Raw genomic sequence first — 23,696 nt, 5'->3', positions numbered from 1 at the left:
CCAATCACCAGCCGGCAGCTGGAAGTTTGCTGGCAGCTGGAAGTCCCTGCCCTTTCAGACCACGGAGCTGCTCATTGGGGGACTTTTTTGGCTCCGCCCACGTGACCCAGCCAATCGGCCTCAAGAGCAGGAGGATTGTGGGAGGTGGAGAGAAGCTTGTGTGGGAGAGAGAGGCTTGTGGGAAGCCGGTGGTGGCAGTTGAGGCTCTGAGGGTTTTTCCTGAGAGGCTGTTTTGTTTGGCTTGTGTGGTTCTAAAAAAAGGCGCTAAGCAACTCAGGCAGACCCTGTCTCTAAATTAAAATATTAAAAGGCCCCGGATGTGGCTCCGTGGTTAAGCCCCCCTGGGTTCAATGCCAGTATGAAAGGAAGGGAGGGAGGGAGGAAGGAGATGACCTGGCGGCCACGGACACCACAGCCTAGGCGGGTGCTGACCAGGCACCTGCTGTGGGAGGATGGGCGGGGTCTCGGGGAGACTGGCCACTTGACATAGGCAGGGACTTCAGGTGGGTCTTGGAGGAAAAGGAATGGGACTTAGGCCCGCAAATCCTCTCCCAGTGCCTGGTGTATACAGTAAGGCTAAATATTTGGCACCATTGGTGGTCACATAAAGGAAGGAGACAGGAGTCACAAAGCCCAGTTTACAGTGGAGGAAATGGGCCTAGAGGGGTCATGAGCCCAAGGTGACCAGACTGTCAGAATTCAAACCCGGTCTAATTCCAAAGCCCGCCCTCTGTCTACTCCTGGGTCGAGGGGCTGAGGGAAGGAGGGCATCTCACAAGAGGGGACAAATCCCATCAAGAGAATTTTTTTAAAAATCCAAGGTCTGGAGGAGGCAGGAGGCAGGACTGGGGGGCACAGGCGTGGGAGGCAGGGGGTGGGGATTGCAGGCCCCCCCCACCCCGGCTCCCCGCCATGCTGGAAGCTAGCCTCCCAGGGCACCCAGTGCCTAACCAGGTGCTGGCTTGTGACATGTCCATGTCCCAGGAAGGGTTGGGCCTGGATCCCAGGTCCCCTGCCCTGCAGCGCCAAGTTCAGGCCTCACCAGCTTCTGCCCGGCCGCGGCCCGGGACAGCGAGGGCAGAACTCTTTATTTTTGTTGCTGCCAGCCTGCCTCCTGAGCACCCCCCTCTCCGGGCACCGAGCTGGGAAGTTCAGTTATATAACGCAGAGGCGACACGGAAATCAACTCTTCTTTCTTCTCAGTCTCAGACACGCTTTGAAACCGTAGTTTACTCTTGATTCTGGCACAGCTGGAGAGGTCTTGGGGAAGGGAGGGAAATGAACTATGTTAAATGGTGGCTTTCTGCCAGACACCATCAGGGGCTTGACATTTATTATTTTATTTCTCCCAGACAACGATCCAGTGAAGGGGGGGGGGCCTGTTACTACCTCCATTTTATGGAACAGGAAATGGAGGCACAGAGAGGTTAAGTAACTTTCCAAAGGCCACCCAGCAGAGCTGTCAGGTTCTGACACTCCTACTTTTCACACTCCTACCTCCCATGGAATCCATCCCGTAGGGATTCTTGAGAGCAGCGCATGCTGGTTCCTTCCATGGAGGTTGAATTCCCACTCTATCCCTCAGGTCTCATCTACACTCTGGCCTTCCCTGGGCCCTCAGCTCCACGGTGCTGAGACCTCACTGTCCCTCCCCCCCCAATCCTACACTCCCCTCCTGACTGTGTTCTCCCCACTGTCCTCCTGGCTAGGACGGCACTCCTCCCTTCCCCCCCTACAAAATCTCGGTAAATAATAGTGATTCTCACTCACTGAGCCGAGGCAGTGAGGCAGACAGGTGACAGCTTGAATTCTGGAGTATTCAGCCTCATTTCCACCCAAGTCTGCCACCTTCACTGGCTGTGTGACCCCAGACAAGTTACTTGGCTTCTCTAAAACTCGGTTTCTTCACCCCTAAGATGAAGACCCTGATACTCACCTCACAGAGTTCTTTTGGAATGAGGTGGGTTACAAACTATTCAAATAAAAATCATTTGTGAAGTTTTTAGAGAGGTGCTTGGCACATAGTAAGTGCTCGTTATGTCTGTTTTATTTATTTATTTGGTGCCAGGGATTGAACTCAGGGACACTCAACCACGGAGCCACCTCCCCAGCCCTATTTTGTATTTTATTTAGAGACAGGGTCTCACTGAGTTGCTTAGGGCCTCACTTTTGCTGAGGCTGGCTGTGAACTCACGATCCTCCTGCCTCAGCCTCCCTAGCTGCTGGGATTATCGAGTCCCCAAAATGTGGGCCAGACTCTGAAGTCAGATCCTGAGGCAGGAAGATCGTGAGTTCAAAGCCAGCCTCAGCAACTCAGCAAGGCCCTGAGAAACTCAGACCCTGTCTCTAAATAGAAATATGAAAAGGGCCAGGATGTGGCTCTGTGGTCAAGCGCCCCTGGGTTCAATGCCAGTCGGAAAGGAAAGAAGGGAGGAAGGAAGGAGATGGGTCTGGCGGCCACGGACAGCAGAGTGTGGGCCGGTGCTGACCAGGCACCTGCTGGGGGAGGATGGGCGGGGCCTCGGGGAGGCTGGCCACTTGACATAGGCAGGGACTTCAGGTGGGTCTTGGAGAAAAGGAACGTCCTCTCCCAGCTGGTCGTCTTGGATAGGAGCTTAGCCCCTGGTGCCTCTGCGTCCTCACATGTAAGTTTTAGACGCTAATAGGCATCTGCTGGGGGGACAGTCCAGTCCTCGGCAGGGCTGGGCCCTGGGAACTGGGCAGGTGCGGCTTCTACTTTCTCCCTGGGACTCAGACCCAGGTCGCTGTGACCCCGTAGCCCAGGAGCACAGTGACCACGGTGCCCTCAGATTCCAGCTCCCCAGGCAGCCGCCCCCCAGGTCCACAGCCCCCGGGCTGACTTGTGCTCAGTGTCACACGGGTGTCACCATGGCAGCCATGTGTGGAGGGGAAAGCACACACCTGGCCCAGGCTCCACCCTTGCCCGGGCTGCAGGTCCATTTTTGAGCACCCTCCGCTCACTCGCGTAGCTGGGAATTCATTTCGTTCGTGGGACACAGAGCAACCCCCCATGATGTGCCACGTGGTGCTCAAGGCACTGGGGCTGGAGGGCTTAATAGCACCCTTGACGCTCCTGCTTCAGAGTCCTGGGTGGGGCTCTGTCACTGGTGGAAGATGCTGACTACCACCAGTGGCCAGCAGGGGAAACAGCCCTGTGACAGGGCACGGTGTGGAGATTTGATGTGACTAAAGCATCAGAGAAATCAGTGGGGGAGGAAAGAGTGGCCTGGCACATGCAAAGGCCCTGGGGCTGGGGCAGGAGTGACTGATAGACTGAGCTCCTGCAGGGAGCTACCAGGTGCAGATCTTGAGAGGCCTGGACTGGACAGGTGGGGAAGACGGGGAGACAAGGGCATCTGTAGGAAACGAAGATCCATCTGAAAGAGCTTGGTGATGGGGTGATGCGCCGGTGACAGTGGTGACCTTAGGTTTCTGGCTTCAGAAGCTGCAGGTGGGTGTCAGTGTCATTTCTGCAATGGGAAGACAGATTCTGAGACGTGCTGGGCATGGCAGGACCCAGACACAGCCTGGGCGCTCAGGCCACTGCTGGAGCAGCTGGGGACAGGTCTGTGATGATCACCGTAGCGAACTGCATGATTTGATGATGACCATGACCGTCAATGGGGTCTGAGAAAAGGCCGGGATTAGAACCCCGCAATCCAGCTCCAGGGCCTGTGGTTCACATCCTGCCCTCGGCTGCCAGCGTCCACCATCTGCACATCCCAGGTGCCTTCAGGGCCCCAAGAACCGCGGCAGGCACTGGACCTCGCCCTGGGAGGAGGAAGACCAGAGCCCTTGCAGAGAACCTCGCTTCTGTAGAGGACAGACAGGTCACAACCTAGGTGGTTTCAGACGGTGGCTCTTCTGCGGAAAAAGTTAAAGAGGGTAAGTGAGGCAGAGTTCCTGGGAGGAGGGGAAGGAAGATGGGAGGTGACAATGACCTTGATGACATCGTCAAACTGCAGACATCCCAAAATTAGTAGGGAAGAGTCCTCGGAGAGAGTGGAGGTGATGGTGGAGTCCTCAAGAAGTGGCTTTTAAAAAAAAAAATTAGTGAAGGCCTAGATGACGTAAGTGTTTGAAGTGGGTGAAGGTTTTGGGGCTTTGAAGCATAAATAGAAGTTTGCCAGGCAGACAGGGTTAGGAAGCCCTTCCAGAAGTAAGTGTGAAAGTAAGCAGGGCAGCGTTTCAGGATGTGGGTGTGCGCGACACAAGCCGCGAGGGATCTTTGAGGCAGAGTTCAGAAGCTCCTGTGGCTCAAAGGCCACAGGGATCCTTTCCTTCTGTCTCCCGTGTTTAACGCTCTCCAGCTCATGAATATTCCCTGAGCGCACTGAACAAATGAATGTGTGCGTGTTGGTGGGGAGGCAGCCGAGGAAGGGCAGAGTGTCCGTCAGTGCCCTTCTGCATAATATGGGCCACAGGTGCCACTTAAAAGCTCTCGGGACCACATTCCCAAAGCAAAAAGGAACAGGCTGAGTTTGGGTGTTTCGATTAACCCCGGCCACTCTTCTCACCTAAGGGCTCTCAGGGTGGGCTCGGCGCAGCTGGTAGGTTTGCAGTGGGTCCTTCTCCGTCCTCCCCTGGGCGGATGGGTCACACGGAGGGTGCAGCACCCACCCAGCCAGTGAGTGATCTGGGGACAGAGATGGGCTGGAACTAGCACTCCCCCTCCTCCCTCTGAGCCTGAGGCCCGGCCTGGCCTCCGCCACTCCTTCCTCTGTGGGCCCTGAAGGGGGCCGGTTTGGGCTGAGCCCTGCGCCCGCTCTGGTTTCTGGGTAAACAGAACTGGCTCTGAGCAGCTTGGCAAGGGGGAGAGGACCTCTCGCCTGTTCAGCGACAGCCCCACCTGGCACGTCCCCCAGACAGGGAGGCCCACATACCAGCAGCGGCCCTGCCGCTGCTCAGACCCTCACCTGGGAGGACAAGGGTGGCCCCGGGAGCACGGCGCCTTGCGCACCTGCACGTCCTCCAGAACCTCCTTCCTGCACCCGCCCCTCACTTTCCTCGGTGTCTACTGGCCCTGAAAGTCCCCCCACCCTCCCCCAACACTTTAAGGAGGGGGGAGGGAGGGCTGTGGGGAACAGGAGACGGGTCCCATCCTGCCCTGGTGGCTCTGTGACTCTGGACGGGTTACCCAGCCTCTCTGGGCCTGTCTCCTTGGGTGTGAAGCAGAATGGTGTGCCATGAGGATTCACTGGGACCACGAGCGTGAAGGCCCAAGCACCTCTGCTGGCACAGAGGCCGTGACAAAGGGACAAGCACAGCAGGGCGCCAGAGGCTCACCACCCACCACCCTGGTTCCTGAAGAGTCCGGCCCAGCCACACACCCGCCCCTCGCCATGGGGCTCACCTGGACTCTCCCAGACCCGAGGTTCTCTGGGGTCCCACCTGCCTCTGGGGACAGGGCTCAGCCACATTGAAACTAGGAGGGGTGGCACTAACAGGGCCCCTGAGCTCAGCTCTGTGCAGTGGGGGGCACCGGCGTCGCGGGACCCTGAGCCCAAGGTGGATTCCTCAGAGACGAGGTTCCTGGCGTCCAGCGGAACTTGGCGACACTGCCCAGGGCCGGTGAGGACCCAGAGAACTCCGAAGCAAGGCCAGAGCCCCTGGGCACAGCAGACAAGGCTTACTCTGGAGGACCCCAAGGAGGGTTTGGCGGCTCTTAAAATTGGGGAGAGGGGTCCTTTGAAGGTGGAAGAAAATGTTTCAGTTCTTTTTCCCTCATATTGGAAAAAAATAGAGACCACAAAAATGTATGGTAATAGAGGGTCCACGAGGATCAGGGTGTGGCCGTGGCCGAGTCCTCCGGCCTTCGCCAGGCACCAGGCAGGGCGCCTCCAGCCTTTCTTACTCAGTCCAGAGGACAACGAGGAGTGTGAATGGTCTGTCCCCAAGAGTGAGTTCAGGGGTGTCGAGGTGCCTTTGGACCCGACTCCTGGGTCCACCCTTGCTCTCCCTGACGCCCCACGGCCGTCACGAGCCCCGATTTTATTTAGTGGAGTCCTCAGAACATCAGGGCAGGACAGTCACCCCATTTTACAGCTGAGGAAACTGAGGCCCAGCGAGGAGGAAGCCCCGGCCCACAGTCTCTTCACTAGTCAGTGAGGGCTCAGGGCCCGTCCCTGTCCCTCTCTCTACAGCCCCTGCCCTGTCCCTGCAGCGTCTGCCCCTCCCCCCTGTCTGGGGTCCCCCTGGCCCCACTCGGGGCTCCCTGCCTTCCTGCCACCCCCTTGTCTTTTCCGGCCTCCCAGCTCCCAGGCCACCGCAGGCTGCTCAGGGCTGAGCAGCGGCCCTGTCCCATCTCACGACCAGGCTGGGGCGGCACTGCCGTCTGAGAGGGTGGGGGGAAGGGGAGGCTGAGGGCAGGGTTCCATGAAGCTGTGGGTCCCCAGACAAACGCCCCTCTGTACCTCGGGGCTATTGTGCCTGGCCGGCTGCCAGCTCCTGCCACGCAGCCTGAAGGGCTGGGATTGTTCCTCACCCCGGCTCCTGCCACAGCAGCCCCGCGCCTGCCAGGCCCCGCCGTGGGCAGGACGAGGGAGGGGAGCGCCTGCCGGGATGGAGGGATGGAAGGATGGAGGGATGGAGGGCCTCGGGGCCGAGCACGTGGCACGGAGGGCCGGGCCATCCTGAGTCACACCGGAGGCTCCAGGTCACAGGATGAAAGGAGTCTAAGAGGGAGGTCACTGGGTCCCAGCTGTCGGTTTTGCAGAGAGCAAGCTGCAGACCAGAGAGAATGAGTAAGTTGCACAAGGTCACACAGCAATCAAGGCACAGGCATGAGACTCAAGTCCAGGGCTCCTCACTTCCAGGCCAGGGTTCTCGCCCCCATCAGGTCTCTCCATTGAGCTTCCAAGGCCGCCCTGTTCATCAGGAAGGTGATGAGGTCCGGAGACCAGGACACTCGGGCTCCAAGAAGGACTGTCACCTCAAGGTTGTGGACTGTGGGTTTCCTAGAATTCCTGATTCCGATGCAGATACTCCAGGGGGCATCTTTATCCTTAACCCTGAATAACAAACACTTGGAGGTTGGCCTGGCCCTTGGAGAAGGCAGTGGGAAGGCAGAAAAATCAAAAGCGAGACCACTGGAAAGTCTGTTACAGGAAAAACTTAGGGTTTTTGAACTTGCAAGAGGACATTGGCCTTGGTTTTTTTTTGTGAGGGGGGGGGGTCTGGGGATTAAACTCAGGGGTGCTTTACCACTGAGTTACATCCCCAGCCTGTTTTTATTTTTACTTTTTAATTTATTGTATTGTGTTTTTATTTTGAGACAGGGTCTCACTGAGTTGCTTAGGGCCTCAGCCAGGCTGAGGCTGGCTTTGAACTTGGGATGCTCCTGCCTCAGCCTCCTGAGTCACTGGGATTACAGATGTGGTCCACCACGTCCGACTTGACCTTGGTTATTTAAAAATAGATAAATAAAAGCTCCCCAAGGAGCTTGCTGGCCGTCGTCTGGGAAAACTCAATTACATCTCCGTAATAGGTGACAGAGTAACTCAGAAACCTCAGTGCCAAGGCTTGAACCCTGGGCCTTGCACACGCCAGGTGAGCACTCGACCTCGGAGCTACACCTCCCGGCCTGTTGAGATAGGGTCCTGCTAAGTCGCTGAGGTTGGCCTCAAAATGGTGACCCTCCTGCCTCAGCCTCCCACTGATCTTGTTTTAAATTAATCAGAAGGAACTCTCAAAAATGTCGCAGATAAACCTCCTCCCTGCGTGGCCCTGGGTGCATCACTGACCCTCGGTGTCCCCATTAGTAGGCAGAGGGCAGTGGACTCTGGTTTTCAGACTGGGTACCACACACTGTGATGACCAGGAGCTGCATCCTGGGGCCATGATGGAGGTGGGAGTGGTGAAGAGAACCAGGGGTGAGGCTCTAGTAGGAGGGAGGAATTTTGTCCCCCAAGTCCTTGGGGAGCTTGTTTTTCTGTCTGAGTGGTCCCCCCCACACACACACATGCCAACAGGAAGGCAGGTCACTTCTCCGTCTGCACAGACACGCAAATCCACCGCTCTCCTCTTTCTTGCCTGGTGGAGTTCCCGGATCCCGCCCCTCCCTCAGAGTGACTGCCCCCAGGTGGGCAGCCCGGGGCACCACGTCCCTCCTTCCTGTTGGGGCCCCAGTCCCCCATCCCCGGCGCCTCTCTCTGCTCCCTCCTGTAGGGAGTACACCCTCCGGAGCTTCCTGGGAAAAGACGCACAGGGCGTTGCAGACAGCAAGGCCCCAAATGCCGTCCCTGGTGCGAAAGGTTTCATCCAGGTGGAGGCCACCTCTAGGAAAGGAAGTGTCTTCCCCTCAGCAAAGGGGGAAGGTCCTGTCAGGGACCAGGGAGGGGAGGGGATCCCAACCTCAGGGCAGAGGAACGGGGGTGGGGGTGGGGTATGTGAAGTTAGGTTACAGGACAGGTACCGGGCCCAGAAGAAGTTTGCCTGCCCAGGGGCCTCCCGAGCCGTGCCCACACCCTGCCCCAGCTGGCCAGGGCCCGGGATCTGACGGAGGGAAAGATTCTGGAAGGAAACTGCTCCGGGAGCGTCACGATTGGCTCTGCCTCTGTCCTCAGTGGAAGAGAGGAAATTCAGAGCTTATATATATTTATATATATAAATATATATATATTTTTCCACAGATATTTCCTTATTTTACAGATAAGGAACGGATGCTCAGACAGTTAGGTAACTTGCCTGAAGTGTGTGTGCTAACCTATGCCAAAGCTAGGATAAATCAACTTCCTATTGCTGCTCTAACAAAGGCCTCCAAATTTAGTGGCTTAAAACAACACACTTTTTTTTTTGTACAGTATAGTTAGAGGTCGTATGTCTAAAGGCAGTCTCAGTGGGCTAAAGTCAGGGTCCACAGGGCGGGTTAGGGTTGGGTCCCCTCTTCAGGAGGCTCTGGGGGACAACCTGTTTCCTGCCTGCCCCACTCTGCTCCTTCCTCGGTCGCGTCCGACCAGCAGGAAAACACCTTCCCCTCTGTCTGAACGCGGCTTCCACCATCACATCTCGTCTCTCGGACGCTCAGACCACCCTCTTACAAGGACCTTTGTGATTCTATCAATCCAGGGTCATGTCCCCATCTCAAATGCTTAAATGAATCACATCTGCAAAGTCCCTTCTGCCTTATAAACTAACGTATTCCCAGGCTGCAGGGACGGGGACGTGGACACCTTTGGCCTACTGTGTAGGACTTGGGGTCTTCTCTGAACCTGAGATTTGTGGACCCCTGCTTCATTCTTTTCCTGGTGCTGGGGAAGAAACCCAGGGCCTTGCCCACCTAGACAAGCTCTCAGCCACTGAGTTGGATCTGACATCAGCAGGGGCGGCTGGCACTGGCTGTATCAGGAGAGAACCTGAGAGCAGGAGCCAACCAAGATCCCGTCCATCCTCCCACCTGTCCTGCCTTGTCATTCCCTCTCCTCACGACGTGAGCCACAAAATCAGAGAAACGAAGGATATTCAAGCATCATCTAAAACCGAGCAAGTCAACAAGTCCTCTGAGATGAGGCGGGCCTGGAACCGAGACTTCCAGAACCCCTTCTCCTTCCCACAGTTCTTCACTAGAATATTAATCGTCCCATCTCCGTGATCAGAGCTGGGCCGGCATGGGGAGGAAGATGTCCGGTAAAGACTGACGGAGGGAAAGATTCTGGAAGGAAACTGCTCCCTTGCTCCTCCTCTCTGACTGAGCCCCCCAATCCTCGTGGTGCTGAGCATGTGGCGGACACCGGCTGAATGAATGACAAGGCAGGACAGGTGGGAGGATGGACGGTGGTGGGTGGGGCATCAGGATGGGAGGAGGAAAGCACGGTGGGTACATGGAGCGTAACATGTGCTGCCTGATTTCTGAGAACCAGCCATAGGAACATTATTCTGCATCCAGTTGTGTCTGGCTTGACTCAAGTTCAAGGGCAGTCAGCAGAATTCAGACTTCAACTTTGAAAGTTCTGACACACATTGGGACAGAGCCCCAAACAAACAGGACAGATGGGGGTGTGGATGAGGTGGTGTGAGACCCCACAGCTATGGACAGGGAATGGCGTGTCGGATTTGGGCAGCGTGGTACTCTGCCCCCAGTAGACTTGGAGATTCATTCCTAAGGACTCCAAGGCACTCTGTTGCCTACTCAAAACCCCCTGGGAAGTGCTCAGGTTGCTCTAGTGTCCACTGCCTTCCGGGAAGGTTTCCTGCCTTCCAGGTTGATCTGCTCCCGCTGGCTCCCCTCTCTTAGCAGCCGGGGTCGACACACAGAAGCATAACTCTTGGGAAACAGTGGTTCTCGAGTTAAGCTATGAATGGCGGCTCTGAGCCAGAGAACCACAGATTGGAAAGGTCCTTCAAGATTATCTCTACACTGGGCCATTCTGCAGACAGCAAACCCAAGGTCCAGGAGGAGGAGGCCTTTCAGGGTCACATGGCAGGTGGGTGGCAAACGGAATCCTGGCCACCTGAGTCTCATCCCAAGTCATAAATCTGCTGCTTGCTCCTCCCCCGCCAGCCAGCAGCTCCTGGGCCCTGCAACTCCCCGTGGGATTTCCTGCCTCCCTGGGGGAGCGTCACGATTGGCTCTGCCTCTGTCCTCAGTGGAAGAGAGGAAATTCAGAGCTTCTGGAAGCCCTGGTGAACGCTGCCTCAGAGCCCCTCCCGGGACACCTCACCAAAACAGGTCTATACCTGTTTATGTGCATAACCAGATGGAGAACAGGGAGCTCCCAGGAAGAGCAGGGAGCACTCAGACGGGAGTCAGAGGAGAAGGGGCACAGGCAACAGACCCTGACCCGTCAGCCACTACCCCCCAGGCACTGTGCTGGCCAGTGGTGGCCGCTCATGGGTTCTCAGCACCCCAGGAGGAGGCAGGGCACGTTAACCCAGTTTCCAGATGAAAACCGGAGTCCTGGAGAAGAGGCTCATGGAGCTGGTCACTGGTCAGGCCAAGATTAGAACCCAGGTCTTCCTGACCCCAAAGCCCTCACTGGGTCACAAGCTCCTCCACAATGTGTTCTGTGACCACACTGCCACATGGGAACTGCCACCACACTGTTCTCAAGAGCCTCCCAGGAGGAGCTGGAATTTCACTCCAGAGGGACCAAATCAGCAAGGCGAAGGCCAACGAAGGCCAATGGAAAGTCCTGCACTTAGACTTCCCAAAGCCATTTCCACAAGTATAGAATGGAGTCCTGGTCACCGGACAACAGCTCCTCATAATACTGTCACCACCCATGATGCTGCTCTTTGCCTTGAATTTCCAGAGCACTTTGCCGTCTAAGAAGCTCCCTTTACTTGCAGACCTTAGGGCTTTGTTTGCTCATAAGCAAGTGTAAGTCTGAAAAAGGGTTTCAGGGTGGTCAACGGGGCGCAGATGAGCAGTGCTCTGGGGTGGCTGATGGGCTATTCATATTAACCCAGTGTGACAGCCACAGATGATGTCCCTGTGGGGTTGTGACTATTGTAATTCCTATTTTACAGATCAGAAAATCGAGAGATGAAAAAAGCTGACCTAGGACATGCAGCTAGTAAGCAGCAGAGTTCACACTCAGGTCTGAGAAGTCTCAAGAGAAATGTCATTCTGAACATGTCAGGCTCCCTCTGACGTCATGCGTACCGTTTACCGTATTTAAGGGAGATGTTGAATAGAAGAATGAGGGACCCCTGAAGGACACTATTGTCAATGAGTTGTTTGAGGAGCTGGGACTATTTATGACAGAGAAGAAAAACTACAATTGCTGTTTTTGAAGAGACAGAAAACCCCTCACTTTAGCAAGCTTGGGCTCAACAGGACATTTACCACCCTACAACCAACTGCTTCCGCCACCTACTGGTGGGAGGTAGAATTGCCGGGCTGATATCAGCCGTCCTAATTAACATCCAAGCAAGTTCAACCTTCCCCACAGAGAAGTGCTCTGGAGACTGACAGGTTGTCATGTAGAAGAGATGGAAAAAGAGAATTGGGACCAATGGGTGAAAATCATAAGGCATCAAAGTGTTTAGTGTTTACACTGGTTACCAGTGTCCTAATCACTGACTTCTGTGAACGCTGGCACAGAACTTTTATCAGTTCTGCTGGATTAATACCTGCTTTTTGCTTTGTAAAAGTGATAAACTTCAGAAAAATAAAATGTCACTGTTGAATTTTTAAAAATCACGAGGTGCCAACATGAAGGTCAGTTTTCTGATGAAGCATCCAACAGCTCAAGGGGCCACTTGGGGAGCAGTGAGGATCTGGTGTATGGGGAAGATCAAGGCAGGTACCTCGCATCTCTCAGGTGACTAGCAGAAGTCCACCCCAATGTTCTGGCAGGTCGAGGGCCTTCATGGGTCACCTGCTCTTGAATTGCAGTTGGTACTTTGTGGGGGTGTCTGCTGGGGTTGGCAATGTCCTTGTTGTCATACCCAGACAGGAACTTGTAAGGCAAGCCAAAGTGAGAGGGGAGCCCTAGCAAGGTACTTTGGAGAGGGGGTCTGGCAGCATTGATTTCCCAGATGGCTCTTGTACTCGAGGAATGAGTCAACAAGTAAACATTCATGACCCTCCACTGCTTCCCAAACTGACCTCCCACACAAGGCCATTTGTCAACAACCCCCGGAACAAGAGTTCCTTGCAGATTCTGTAAATGTGCTTAAGGCTCAGCTGAAGGCAGAGTCCAGAGTGTGGCCAAGTACCAGCTCCAGTCAGGTCATAGTCAAGGTCAGGGGCCCAGGACAAGGGCCATGACTCTTGGCTGAACTCTAACCTGAGTGGGGTTTTCTTGCCAAGGCCCCACGTTGATTCAGGGCATCTCTACCTCATGCATTCCCCGGAGGCAGCCCAGTGAGGATCGATGGAGAAGATGCTGCGAAATCAGACCCCACCTGAGTCCCACCAGGGCTTTCATATTAGCCTTGTGGACTTAGGGGGATATCTTCTCTGCACTGAGCCTCAGTGCCCCCATCTGTAGCAGGAACACAATGATTGTGCCCTCGTTACTGGATAGGTTTGAGCATTAAATGAGAGTTTGCATGTAAGGTGTAGCACCTGTCACATAATAAATACATTATTATCATTAACTTAGCCTCTGTCAGTGAAAACGGCCTCCCCCTCCCTGTTTTCTGTGACCATGGACCCTGATCTCAGCCACACTTGATTCTAAAATTCCCCTGCTGGACTTAACTTGGTTGGCAACAGTCGCTGAGGTCCCACACATGAAAACACCCACGTCCTTGGCCATGGATGTTCCACCACCCCCCTCCCACCTTCTCTGATGTGGCAGGAACAGAGATGTAATTGAGAGCCTTAGGTCCCGAGATGAGGCAAGATCTGCTCCGGGATTGCTCACTGTTCTCCCAGAAAGAGGAGGAACTGGGCCCATTCGAGAGAGAGTCTGCACCTGGAAGTTGGTGCCCAGGAGGTCGCCCCTAAAGGACCTGCAAAGGAGTCTCTGTCCTGTGGCCTAGGAGGCTGCATTGCGGGTCAGTGTGTGTGTGTGTGTGTGTGTGTGTGTATTCAGTGACTACTAATGGACCCCGCTGTGTGCATATCAGGGGCAGGGTGGTGGGGGGACCCAGGCTTTGCAAGGCCAGGTTCATACCCCAGCTCTGCAGCTTCCAAACTATATAAGCATGGAGAGTAAGCTTTATAGCCCTGGGTCTTGGGGTCCTCAGCTGAAACAAGGGGAAAGGCCAGGGGTGGTAGTACACACCTGTAATTCCAGCAACTCCAGATGCTGAGGCAGGAGGATCACAAGTCCATGGCCAGACTGGACAGCTTAGAGAGACCCTATCTCAAAAACAATTAAAAGGGCCAGGGGTGTAGCTTGGTGGTAGATGCCCGGGGCTCCATCCCCAGCTCTCACAATTACTGCATGGATAAGAAACACCTGGCACAAGGTCTTGGCTGTGGCAGGTGCTCAGGTGGTGGCTTCTGTCCTTTGTGGCGTGTTGGTTTTCCCGTGGATGTTTCCACAGGCACAGTTTGGGTTATCCAGTGATTGTGCCACGTCTCTCTCCCAGAGTGACCCTTGATCAGGGGCCACCTGTTTGCATTTCTGTTTTTGGAAGGAATTGTAAGAAAGCATCAATGGCGAGTCTTCTCTGCTTGATGCTGTGGAGGGTAGAAGCAGAAGGTTTAGCACATGCGCGCTAACACCCTTTGCCCGCTGGGGTGGACGGCTGTCGGTGAGAGCGGGTCTCTCCCTGAGGTGGGCTCCAGATCCCCATCTTAATTAGCTCAGCAGATATTTACTAATGTCCACTGCGATGCAAGACGAGCGACTGCGACACAGGCTTGGAGGTGGTTCTCGCAGAGCAGCGCAGCTGTGGGAGGAGAGGACAGGGCTGCTCAGCTCTGGGGGTGGGCGTCCTCCCAGGGCGCTGGCCCCGGGGCATGGCTGGCTGGGCCTGTTTAAGGCACTGGGAGACCAGAAGGCCAGGTGGGAAGACAGGTTGGTGGGTGTGGGGCCCAGGCAGAGCCCCTCGGGGTTTCCTGGTGGGCATCTGAGGATTAGGTCCTCGAGGAGAGGGACAGACAGACAGACTGGACTTGCAGGTGAAGGCAGAACCCTTCCTGTGGATCTGGGGGGCCTGGCAGCAGGGGGCCATTGTGAAGCTGCCAGGCCCCCAGGGCAGGCCACAGTCACCAGAGTCCCCAGGCTGGGAGCAAATGGCCTGACCCAGTGGATGCGGGCAGTAGAAGGCTGACCCCTGTTTCCATCAGAGCTGGGAGAGTGGGGAGCTGGCACCCAGTGGCCGGGATTCTCAGGGAGGCCCACTGTGGGGCATGGGGGGAGCCGGAGGTGCCCAGCCCCGGACAGCAGCCCAGCCATGCCAGGGAGATGGCGTGGTCCATTGTCACAGTGACTGATGGCATCTCCACCGTCACAGCCCTTCAGCAGAGCCTGGTGTCAGAGCCAAGAAGCTGGAAATAGGATGGGAAGCCCAGAAGTGCTTTCTGTGCCAGGTGTAGGTGCATGCGCAGGTGGGAAGGTCTTTCCTTTTTTTGTTTTAATATTTATTTTTTAGTTGTAGTTGGACACAATGCCTTTATTTTATTTATTTATTTCTATGTGGTGCTGAGGATCGAATCCAGGGCCTCACGCGTGCTAGGGAAGCGCTCTGCCACTGAGCCACAGCCACAGCCCCCCACCAGAAGGTCTTTTCTTGAGGCCCAGAGTGATCCAAGCAAACCCAACGGACACTCTCTTCCCCACCCAGCCCAGGATTGAATTTCCCAAGGCAAGGAGTGGATTTCACTAGCGTCTCCCCAGCTCCTGGCATAGCGGCAGGTGGAGGTGCTCAGATGGTGGCTTCTGTGCTTGACCTTCATCTAGTAAGTGTGCAGAGCCCTGCTGTGCAGAATGGTGAAGGATAGATACGTAGGTGGAAAACACTATGCTTTTTTGATGGGAATATCCCTAATGGTCAAGGTCACAGTTTCTTGGGGAAAGGAGAAAATGAGATTGAGATAGAAAAGGTACTTCAACTTCATCTCAATTTTGTTGAAATCTGAAAAGAACTGAAGAAAATGGGAACTATAAATATTTGTTAAATCTGAATGGTGAGTACATGGGATCCTATTATATTAATCTTTGTAATTTAGAAAATACTTCTGCTCAGCGTGGAGGCACATATCTGTACTCCCAGGCAGGAGGAGCTCCAGGTGGGCACCAGCCTGTCTCAAAATAAAAATTTTTAAAAAGAGATGGGGGAGCTGGGGTTGTGGCTCAGTGGTAGAGCATTTGCCTGGCACATGTGAGCACTGGGTTTGAGCCTCAGCAGCACATAAAACTAAACACATAAAATAAAGGTTTTGTGTCCATCTACAACTAAAAATATTTAAAAATAAAACAAAAAAACTGATTTGTAGCCGGGTGCAGCTGCACACACCTGTAATCTCAGTGGCTCAGGAGGCTGAGGCAGGAGGATTGCAAGTTCAAAGCCAGCCTCAGCAAAAGCAAGGTGCTAAGCAACTCAAGAGACCCTGTCTCTAAATAAAATACAAAATAAGACTGGGGATGTGGTTCAGTGGTTGAGTTCAATCCCCAGTACCAAAAAAACAAACAAACAAACAAACACCAAACTGATGTGTACCTGGGCACAGTGATATACGCCTGCAGTTTCAGCCACTCAGGAGGCTGAGGCAGGAAGGGGTTCAGCCCAGGAGTTCAAGGTCAGCTTGGGAAACGTAGCAGGACCCTGTCTCAAAAAAAAAAAAAAAGAAGAACCCTGGTTTATTTCCTCCCCTTTTTTAAAATTCCTATAGTTCAGAGCAATTATTTGTAATTATCATTGTGGGCTCTGTATTTCATGGTCAAGAATCTCACCTGCTTCTTCTGGTGGCGTTACATCGAATTAACTGCACACTCTGGATTCACCCCTCCAGTGTGACAGGATTATGAGTCTTTGTTCGTATTTTTGAGACAGGGCCTCTCTGTGTTGTCCAGGCTGATCTCAAGCTCCTGGACTCAAGTGACCCTGCAGCCGCAGCCCCCTGAGTGGTAAGGTTACATGCACAAACACCACGCCCGGTTTAGTATTGTGAATTTTGATTCATTGTGGTGTCAAGGGGGGGAGGGGGGACAATATACATTGTACACTCCAAGAGTATGTTTAAGTCTGAGTTCTGTCTCTTCCTCGCTGTGTGACTTTGGCAAAATCATTTTACCACTCTGAGCCTCCCCTTGCTCCATAGCCAAACGTGGAGGACAGCCGCTTCCCAGTGATGGAGAGGGTAAGTGAGTGTTCAGAGGTGCTGAAGACAGAGACACTCTTGCAGGGCAGATGGTCAAAATTCAATCTCTCTCTTCCCATTAAGGGTTTTCTCACCTTTATTCTTTCTCCTCTGGTCCTCAAATTATGCCAGCCTTCAAGGCTTGTTCAAATACATCTTGTCCAGTAAATTGCTTTCCACTGCCAATGGTTTATATGACTGACAACTTAACCGGAGCTAAAGTTTTCACCTTTCTTCCTCTCTTCTTTTATTCTTCCTTAGGTATTAAAACTTCTGTCAGGCCTGGTGGTACACACCTATAATCCAGAGACTCGAGAGGCTGAGGCAGGAGGATCTCAAGTTCAAAGCCAGCTTCAGCAATTTAGCAAGTTAATTGCCCTAAGCAACCCAACACAATACTATCACAAAAATAAAAAGTTAAAAAAAGTGTGTGTTGGAGGGGGGGACTTTGAGGATGTGGCTCAATGGTTAAGCAACCCTGGGTTCAAAACCTGGTACCAAAAAAAAAAAAAAAAAAAAAACCTAAATGCAAAAGCACCATTTCAGTCCTTATTGTGGGGTGAAGAAAGGCCTGATGGAATGGAGGTCGACACCCCAGGTTCAATACCACTGGGTAAATTTGGGCTCCATATAACTATGAGGGCTTCAGTTTCATCAGTAAAATAGCAACAATAATTTACCTCACAGGGTTTCTAGAAGATCAATTTAGATATTTTGAAGCACAGAAGGAGTTGAATGAACATCATTGAGTGAATTGAAACTTCTTGGAAGAATGAAACTCTTTAGGAATCCTATGTATCATTTTCAACACCCCCAGGGGGTGTCTAGTGATGTGCCCTGGGTTCATTGGCTGTCAAAAAAGAATCTGCATGCTGGAATATTCTACAGTCGCCCAGATAAAGACTAAAAGAAATAATATGGCTTATTCGGGTTTTAAGCAAAATTTCTTCTTTGTTCTCACCAGGATCGAGATGACCACAGCCACCACTCTGGGAGATGCCACCTTCTTCTTGAACATGACCACCAGGGGAGAAGACTTCCTGTACAAGAGTAAGGCCACCTTGGCATGAAGGCTGGGGAGGGCTGGGTGGCCAGTGCCAGGCCAGCTCCTGGTGCAGAAGTCCAGAGCATGGGCTCTGGAGATGGAGTGCCGGGTCTCAGTCCCTGCCTACCCCTGGCCGGCTGTGTGACCTGGGCACACAACCTCTGACTGGGGCCTTAGTTTCATCAGTAAGATGGGGATATTAATGAAGCTGCCACACACGGGTGTTATAAGGACTCAAACAGATAATCCACATAAAAGTTTAGAACAGCCTCTGGTGCAATAGCATACACCTATAATCCCCACAGCTCGGGAGGCTGAGACAGGAGGATTGCAAGTTCAAAGCCAGCCTCAGCAAAAGCAAGGCACTAAGCAATTCAGGAGGCCTTGTCTCTAAATAATTACAAAATAGGGCTAGGATGTGGCTCAGTGATCGAATGAACCTGAGTACAATCCCTGGTACCCCCACCAAAAAATCCCATCAACTCATAAGGGAGTAAATTAATGGAGGAGGACATACTTGGGGAGATACTTGCCAGGAACAAGGGGTCCCCAGAATGAAAAATTTGAAGATAGCTCTTTCAGAAAACCAACTGATTATATAAGGAGAAGCAGGGGACCCTCTCAGCCACCTCAGTTGGCTGTGTGTATAACTGTTCACACCTCCACCTAAGGGACAACCTTCCCCACACAAAAGTACAGTTTTCCCCAGTGACAGCTTCAGGCTGTGGTACCTGCAGGCGGCTGGATGAATGACAGGCTGCGTCTCTTCCTTGGAGACCCAGAAGGAGTCGCTCTCAGGGTGGGGTCCCCCAAGTTATCCTGCTACTTGCTGGGTGGGCAGGCCTGCCGAGCCCTCTCTACAATCCCTAAGGGAAGTAGAGAGAGTGACACTAGGTCAGATGGGCATGCTCCTGTTTTTTCTTAACTAAAAGGACGTGGTCCTTCAAGCCTTGTTGGGGCTGGGGGGATTGGGGCATGGCCACTCGCAATATGACTCTGCCCTGGGGTCACCAAGGAGTGATCCAGAACGTCACTGTCTCTTCTCCAAACTCTGCCAAAGCCAAGTCTATTCTTTTGTTGTTGTTGTTGTTAATATATATATTTTAGTTGCAGGTGGACACAATACCTTTATTGTTTATTTTTATGTGGTGCTGAGGATCGAACCCAGCGCCTCACACATGCTAGGCAAGCGCTCTGACACTCTAAGCCACAACCCCAGCCCCTTAGTGTATTCTTAGAAGCCCCAGCACAGCTTCAAACATTTCCTGTGATACGGACAGCAAAACACCCTCTCCTTGTTTCAATAATACAAAAGTAATGTGATTTTTTTTGTAGATAATTTTGAAATTATAAATACAAGCTAAAATGGAGGAGGAAAAAGACCTCATTGACCTAAGAACCACGGGTCATCTCCCTGTGTCTACATTACCAATGAGACCATGTATGTGCATATTAAATCTCCATTAATTTTTAAAAATAACTTGGTAATCCTATATCTGAAAAATCTATCCGCCAGGCCTCCCAGGATCCTGGTCTGTCTTGACAGGGTGGCTCTTTTCACACGTGTGTGTACTCTGAAAATTCCCCCAGCTTATGATTTGTACTTTTGTGAATGTACATCATGCTTTTCCAAAAGGTTTACTAAAGTCAAAACAAAGCAAAAATCATGTACAAATATTCATAGGAAGAAAGAGCAGAAGGGGACTGAGGAGGAGCAGGCCAGCCACCCTCCACAGGACAACGTGGCCCTCCCCTCCCTGTGGAGTCTCGTGTGGAGACTTTCATTAAGGTTTTCAACCTCTGCTGGATAGTCTCTGCTGTGAGGAGCTGTCTTGTGCTTCGTAAGATGGTTCTCATTATTCCTGACCTCCACCCTCTAGGTGCTAGTCACAATTCCTTCGTCTGTCCCCTGCTCCCAAGTTGTGACAGCTGCCCAACATTGCCAACTGACCTTTGGTGGTAGGGTTACTGGATAAACTTTGGAATTCGCATTTAAATGAGACCTTTGGACAAATAATAAGCAAATATTTGGTATAAGTAAGTCTCCAATTTTGCCTGGCAAAGACCTACACTAAAATATTATCTTTGTTTACATTAAATTCAAATATAAATTGGTGTCCTAGGCAAGGAGGCGAGAGGGGGATGTCGGGGTCCCTCCCTGTTGATCCCAGGGCAGAGCCACATGGAGAGTGGCCACACACCTCCCCACCAACAGGGTTTGAAGGACCGTGTCCCCCTTCCCTGGCGCAGAGGGCGCCTCCCCCTCTGCTCGTCTGACTGAGCGCCAGTGGCCCCCTTGGCTCCTCTCCCCTCTGCAGGTTCTGGAGCCATTGTGGCCGCCATTGTGGTGGTTGTCATCGTCATCTTCACCGTGGTTCTGATCCTGCTGAAGATGTACAACAGGTACGGGGGCCCTGGGCTTTGTCCCCTTCAGTGTGGGAACAGGCGCTGGGCTCCATCACATGCTCAAGGTGGCTCAGCCCTCAGGGGCCCAGGGGGGATTCAAACCTGTCCTTCTGGTTTTGGAGAGAACGTGCCCACCGTTACATGTGGTAACCACTGTTAGCTTTTTGTTGCTGTGACCAAAACACCTGACAACTTAGAGCAGGAAAAGTTTATTTCAAGTTTATAAATTTCAGAAGTCCAGTGCGTGGTCAGCTGGGTCCATGGGGCGTGGCAGAGGGAAGCTGCTCACCCCCTGGCAGTTGGGAGGCAGAGCAGGGGGAAGGGTCTGCAGGGATGATGACCCTTCCAGGGCACAGTCCAGTGACCTGCCTCTGCCAGCCTACAGCCACCACACCGTTTAGTCACACCAGGGCGAACCGATTAGCTTCAGCTCTCATGATCCAGCCGTGTCACCTCTGGGGATTCCTGCAGCAACAGAGGAACTCTGGGGGGACACCTCATATCCAAACCATAACGATAGCAACGATAACAGGAAGTGAAGAAATCGGGTCTATCCCAAACCAAGAAGTGGCATCAAGTCAAACCCCGATGTCGACCTCCCTTCCTCTCCTTTGTGGCTGGAGCTCTGGGTCCCTCTCCCAGATTGACATTGGTTGGACACCCCAACTCACCACCTGCTGCCCACCTGCTGCTGTGTGGGCTGGAAATGGAGGCTTGGGTGCATCTTCGTGCTGTCAAAACCTGTGTCTCCACTCCATGATCTTTAAAATGGAAGGATCTCAGAGTGGGATGGTTGAGTTGGGAACATATTGGAGAAGGCCCTTGTTCTTTATAGGAGCCTAAAGGACCGAAGTCATGTGATCAGTCTACCTCGGGCTCATGATTTTTAAGAACTCTGAGCACATGCAAAGAGAGAGAGAAAAAAGACTGATCAGAGAAGAAACCAAATGGGATAACTTTTTAACAATTGGTAAATCAGTGAAGTGCATTGGGGTACTAATTAGAATATTTGTGCAACTTCACTGAGGATATAAACTTTTAAAAAACACTTATGTCAACAAGATAAAATATCATGTAAATGTTAGAATTCCTAATTGTTAATTATTGACTTTTATGGCATAGGAAGCGAAGATAGGATATACCTCTTAAATACATTCCCAATGACATAAAAAGCTTTTAAGTTTGGCCCAACAGTGAATGGCACTTGCCTGTTATCTCAGCAACTCGGGAGGCTGAGGCAGGAGGATTGCAAATTGGAGGCTAGCCTCAGCAACTTAGTAAGACCCCATCTCAAAATTAAAAATTAAAAAAAGGGCTAGAGACTTAGCTCAGTGGTAAAGCACTCCAGGTTCAATTCTAATACAAAAAAAAAATAAGCATTTACATATTTCTAGCAATAAACTTAGCAAGCCTATGAGGCTGCAGAGTTTAATTCACACTACACCTCTGAACAAAAGACAGGTAACATCTTCATTTTGTTGTGAATATAGCCACTCGTCTGACACCTTACTCATTCATTAACATAAGCCAATAAAACTAAATAAGTAAGTTGAACAAAAAAATTGAAGGTTCAGACTAGCTGATGTCTGAGGTCCTTTCCAGTTGTGAAATTCTGTGGTCAGCAATTAAGCCGCGTGACTTCGTGATGATCTGCACTAACCTTTTCACCAGCACCCTAGTCACAGCCCATTCCCCGCCGCAGGAGGGAGAAGACCCTGCCACACGTGCCCCTGTCTTTACAGGAAAATGAGGATCAGGCGGGAGCTGGAGCCCAAGGGCCCCAAGCCGGCTGCCCCTTCTGCCCTGGACCCACACAGCAACAGCAGCCAGCAGCCTACAGCGGTGACCTTCGGCCCGGCTGATGTCCACGTGGAGACCCGGTGACCCCTGCCCTGCGCTGTCTCTGCCCCTGCCCAGGGAGCTCTCTGCAGAGTGGAGACCCAGCAGCACACTTCTCCGGCGGCTTTGCCACGAGTCCCTCCGGTCGGGTGGACAGAGGCATCTTCCACGCATCCCTGTGGCTTCAGGGGGTCCTTAACCTCATTCTGGCCTGACCCAGCCCACCTGCGCCCACGTCCCCACTGCCGCTCTCCCAAAAGCTGTGCAACGTTTTTGTGTCATCTGATGAGGTGGCGCTACACTGAGAACCCATGGATGTGGGTTTGGCGTTCTGCCCACAAACACGTTAGCTAAACAGACAGACAGACAGACAGGCAGACATGTAGTCCTGACTCTTCTGGTCAGGAGTTATGGGTCAAGGAGTGCTTCTGAGAGTGTCCCGGAGTCTTCTCAGATGAAGTGCCCTGGGCACAGCTTTGCAGAGCAAAACACTGAATCCCCTCATCAGGCACAGGGGAACTAACCTGGACTAACTAACCAGAAAACCAACTTGTTAATTTATAACCTGTTCCAGGACTGGGTGACCGCTAGCCTGCTAGCTCATGATGATTGGTCAGCACATTTTCCCCCTTTAAAGTTAAAAAGAAAACAGAATTCTTCTCAAAAGTTTTGCTTTGTTATTAAAGCGTCAGCAGAAGGAGTAGGGTGACCTCGAGGAATATTAGAGGTGAATGTTGTCCCATTGTCCCTGGGCTTGGGATGAGCCTGGTGGCTGGTCAGGGTTCTTCCTCGGGCTCCAGGGGGACTGGCCCGACACTGTCTCATTTCTCTGGATTCTAAACAGCCCTGACAGTCCTGTTAACCCCTTCCCTCCAGCGACCCTTATTTGGAGATGGACTAGATTCCAACTCTGTTACTTCCGTCCTTCTTGGTCACCTTGCAGAGAACTGAGACATCCAGAGCTCCACATTCACACAGCATTTCTCTGTAGAGAGCTCATCTCTCACCCTGAGCTGGGAGAACAATCTGCATATTAGGGACAACATTTTGGGATTGAGAAGTCCTACTTTAGGGTGGGTGACCTTGGAAAAGTGACCACCTTTCTCTGTTCAACGGGGTGGAAATGGAAATAATTGCCTGGTGGGAGTCAAAGACCCAGTAAAGCAGCCTGAGTACAGCGCCTGGCCCCCAGTAGACAATTAGCAAATGGGAACCAGCATAATTACTGATGGTGTTGGGTAATGATGTACGAACATAGGTTTGGTTATGTTTTAATGATCCTGAAATCAGAACATGTCTTACAGTGGGTGGGTCCCCCATTTCTTTTTTTATTCTTTCTGTCCTTTTGACTCAATTATACATCTTATAATTGATGACATCTTGGAAACAAGGTAATAAATATTGTGTCATACAAAGTGACATAGTGTGACATTTACCCTCAAGATCTAGGAGTCTCCTCTCCCTCTTGGGGTTAGAATTATCTTTTGAAATTGACTGGCAATGGGGTAAGAGGACTGGCCCAGGTCACACAGGTCATTTATCTCCCTATAAAAATACTCCTTTGAATAGCTCTGGAGACTATCCACCATCTTTTCTTCCTTCTATGTCACAACATCTGTCAGTACCAAGTACTCTGTAATGTGCTTTCACATGAATCAGCCCATATGGTTTAGTTTTCCCAAA

At 52.3% G+C, this 23,696-nt stretch overlaps 1 protein-coding gene and 2 long non-coding RNA genes across 11 annotated transcripts in view; 1 reads left to right on the top strand and 2 right to left on the bottom strand.

The window, feature by feature from the left end:
* The window catches only part of Ncmap (non-compact myelin associated protein), a 31,029-nt gene extending 7,597 nt beyond the window's left edge, over window positions 1-23,432 (top strand). The window contains exons 1-5 of one of the 7 annotated variants that reach the window (XM_046468945.2): window positions 14,080-14,195; window positions 14,878-14,971; window positions 17,688-17,773; window positions 20,087-20,171; window positions 21,917-23,432. In XM_046468945.2, the coding sequence (XP_046324901.1) occupies window positions 14,964-14,971; window positions 17,688-17,773; window positions 20,087-20,171; window positions 21,917-22,058 (321 nt within the window). In that variant the 5' untranslated portion in view covers window positions 14,080-14,195; window positions 14,878-14,963 and the 3' untranslated portion in view covers window positions 22,059-23,432. Of the gene's footprint in view, window positions 1-13,255; window positions 13,468-14,079; window positions 14,196-14,877; window positions 14,972-15,428; window positions 15,551-17,687; window positions 17,774-20,086; window positions 20,172-21,916 lie in introns of those variants that run through there. The other 6 variants (XM_058571050.1, XM_046468946.2, XM_046468948.2 and 3 more) reach the window with 6 other exon arrangements.
* LOC124109962 (uncharacterized) lies at window positions 790-14,077 on the bottom strand. Of its 3 annotated transcripts, XR_006857145.2 has the most exons (5): window positions 13,698-14,077; window positions 6,831-12,950; window positions 5,375-6,744; window positions 4,539-4,657; window positions 790-4,055 (listed from the first exon to the last, which is right to left on the bottom strand). It is a non-coding gene; the product is annotated as an uncharacterized LOC124109962 (long non-coding RNA). The 3 variants fall into 3 exon arrangements; XR_009224349.1 differs by having other exon boundaries at window positions 4,539-6,744; XR_006857144.2 differs by lacking the exon at window positions 6,831-12,950 and having other exon boundaries at window positions 4,539-6,744.
* On the bottom strand, window positions 20,368-21,988 carry LOC124109961 (uncharacterized). The gene is made up of 3 exons (XR_006857142.2): window positions 21,835-21,988; window positions 20,846-21,069; window positions 20,368-20,639 (listed from the first exon to the last, which is right to left on the bottom strand). It is a non-coding gene; the product is annotated as an uncharacterized LOC124109961 (long non-coding RNA).
* Window positions 23,433-23,696: the final 264 nt, after the last annotated feature.

This window comes from Marmota monax, unplaced genomic scaffold, assembly GCF_021218885.2.
Source record: "Marmota monax isolate L192 unplaced genomic scaffold, Marmota_monax_Labrador192_F-V1.1 WCK01_AAM20220418_F8-fsc00008, whole genome shotgun sequence".
Taxonomy (NCBI): domain Eukaryota; kingdom Metazoa; phylum Chordata; class Mammalia; order Rodentia; family Sciuridae; genus Marmota; species Marmota monax.
This window is presented reverse-complemented; position numbering and strand designations above follow the sequence as displayed.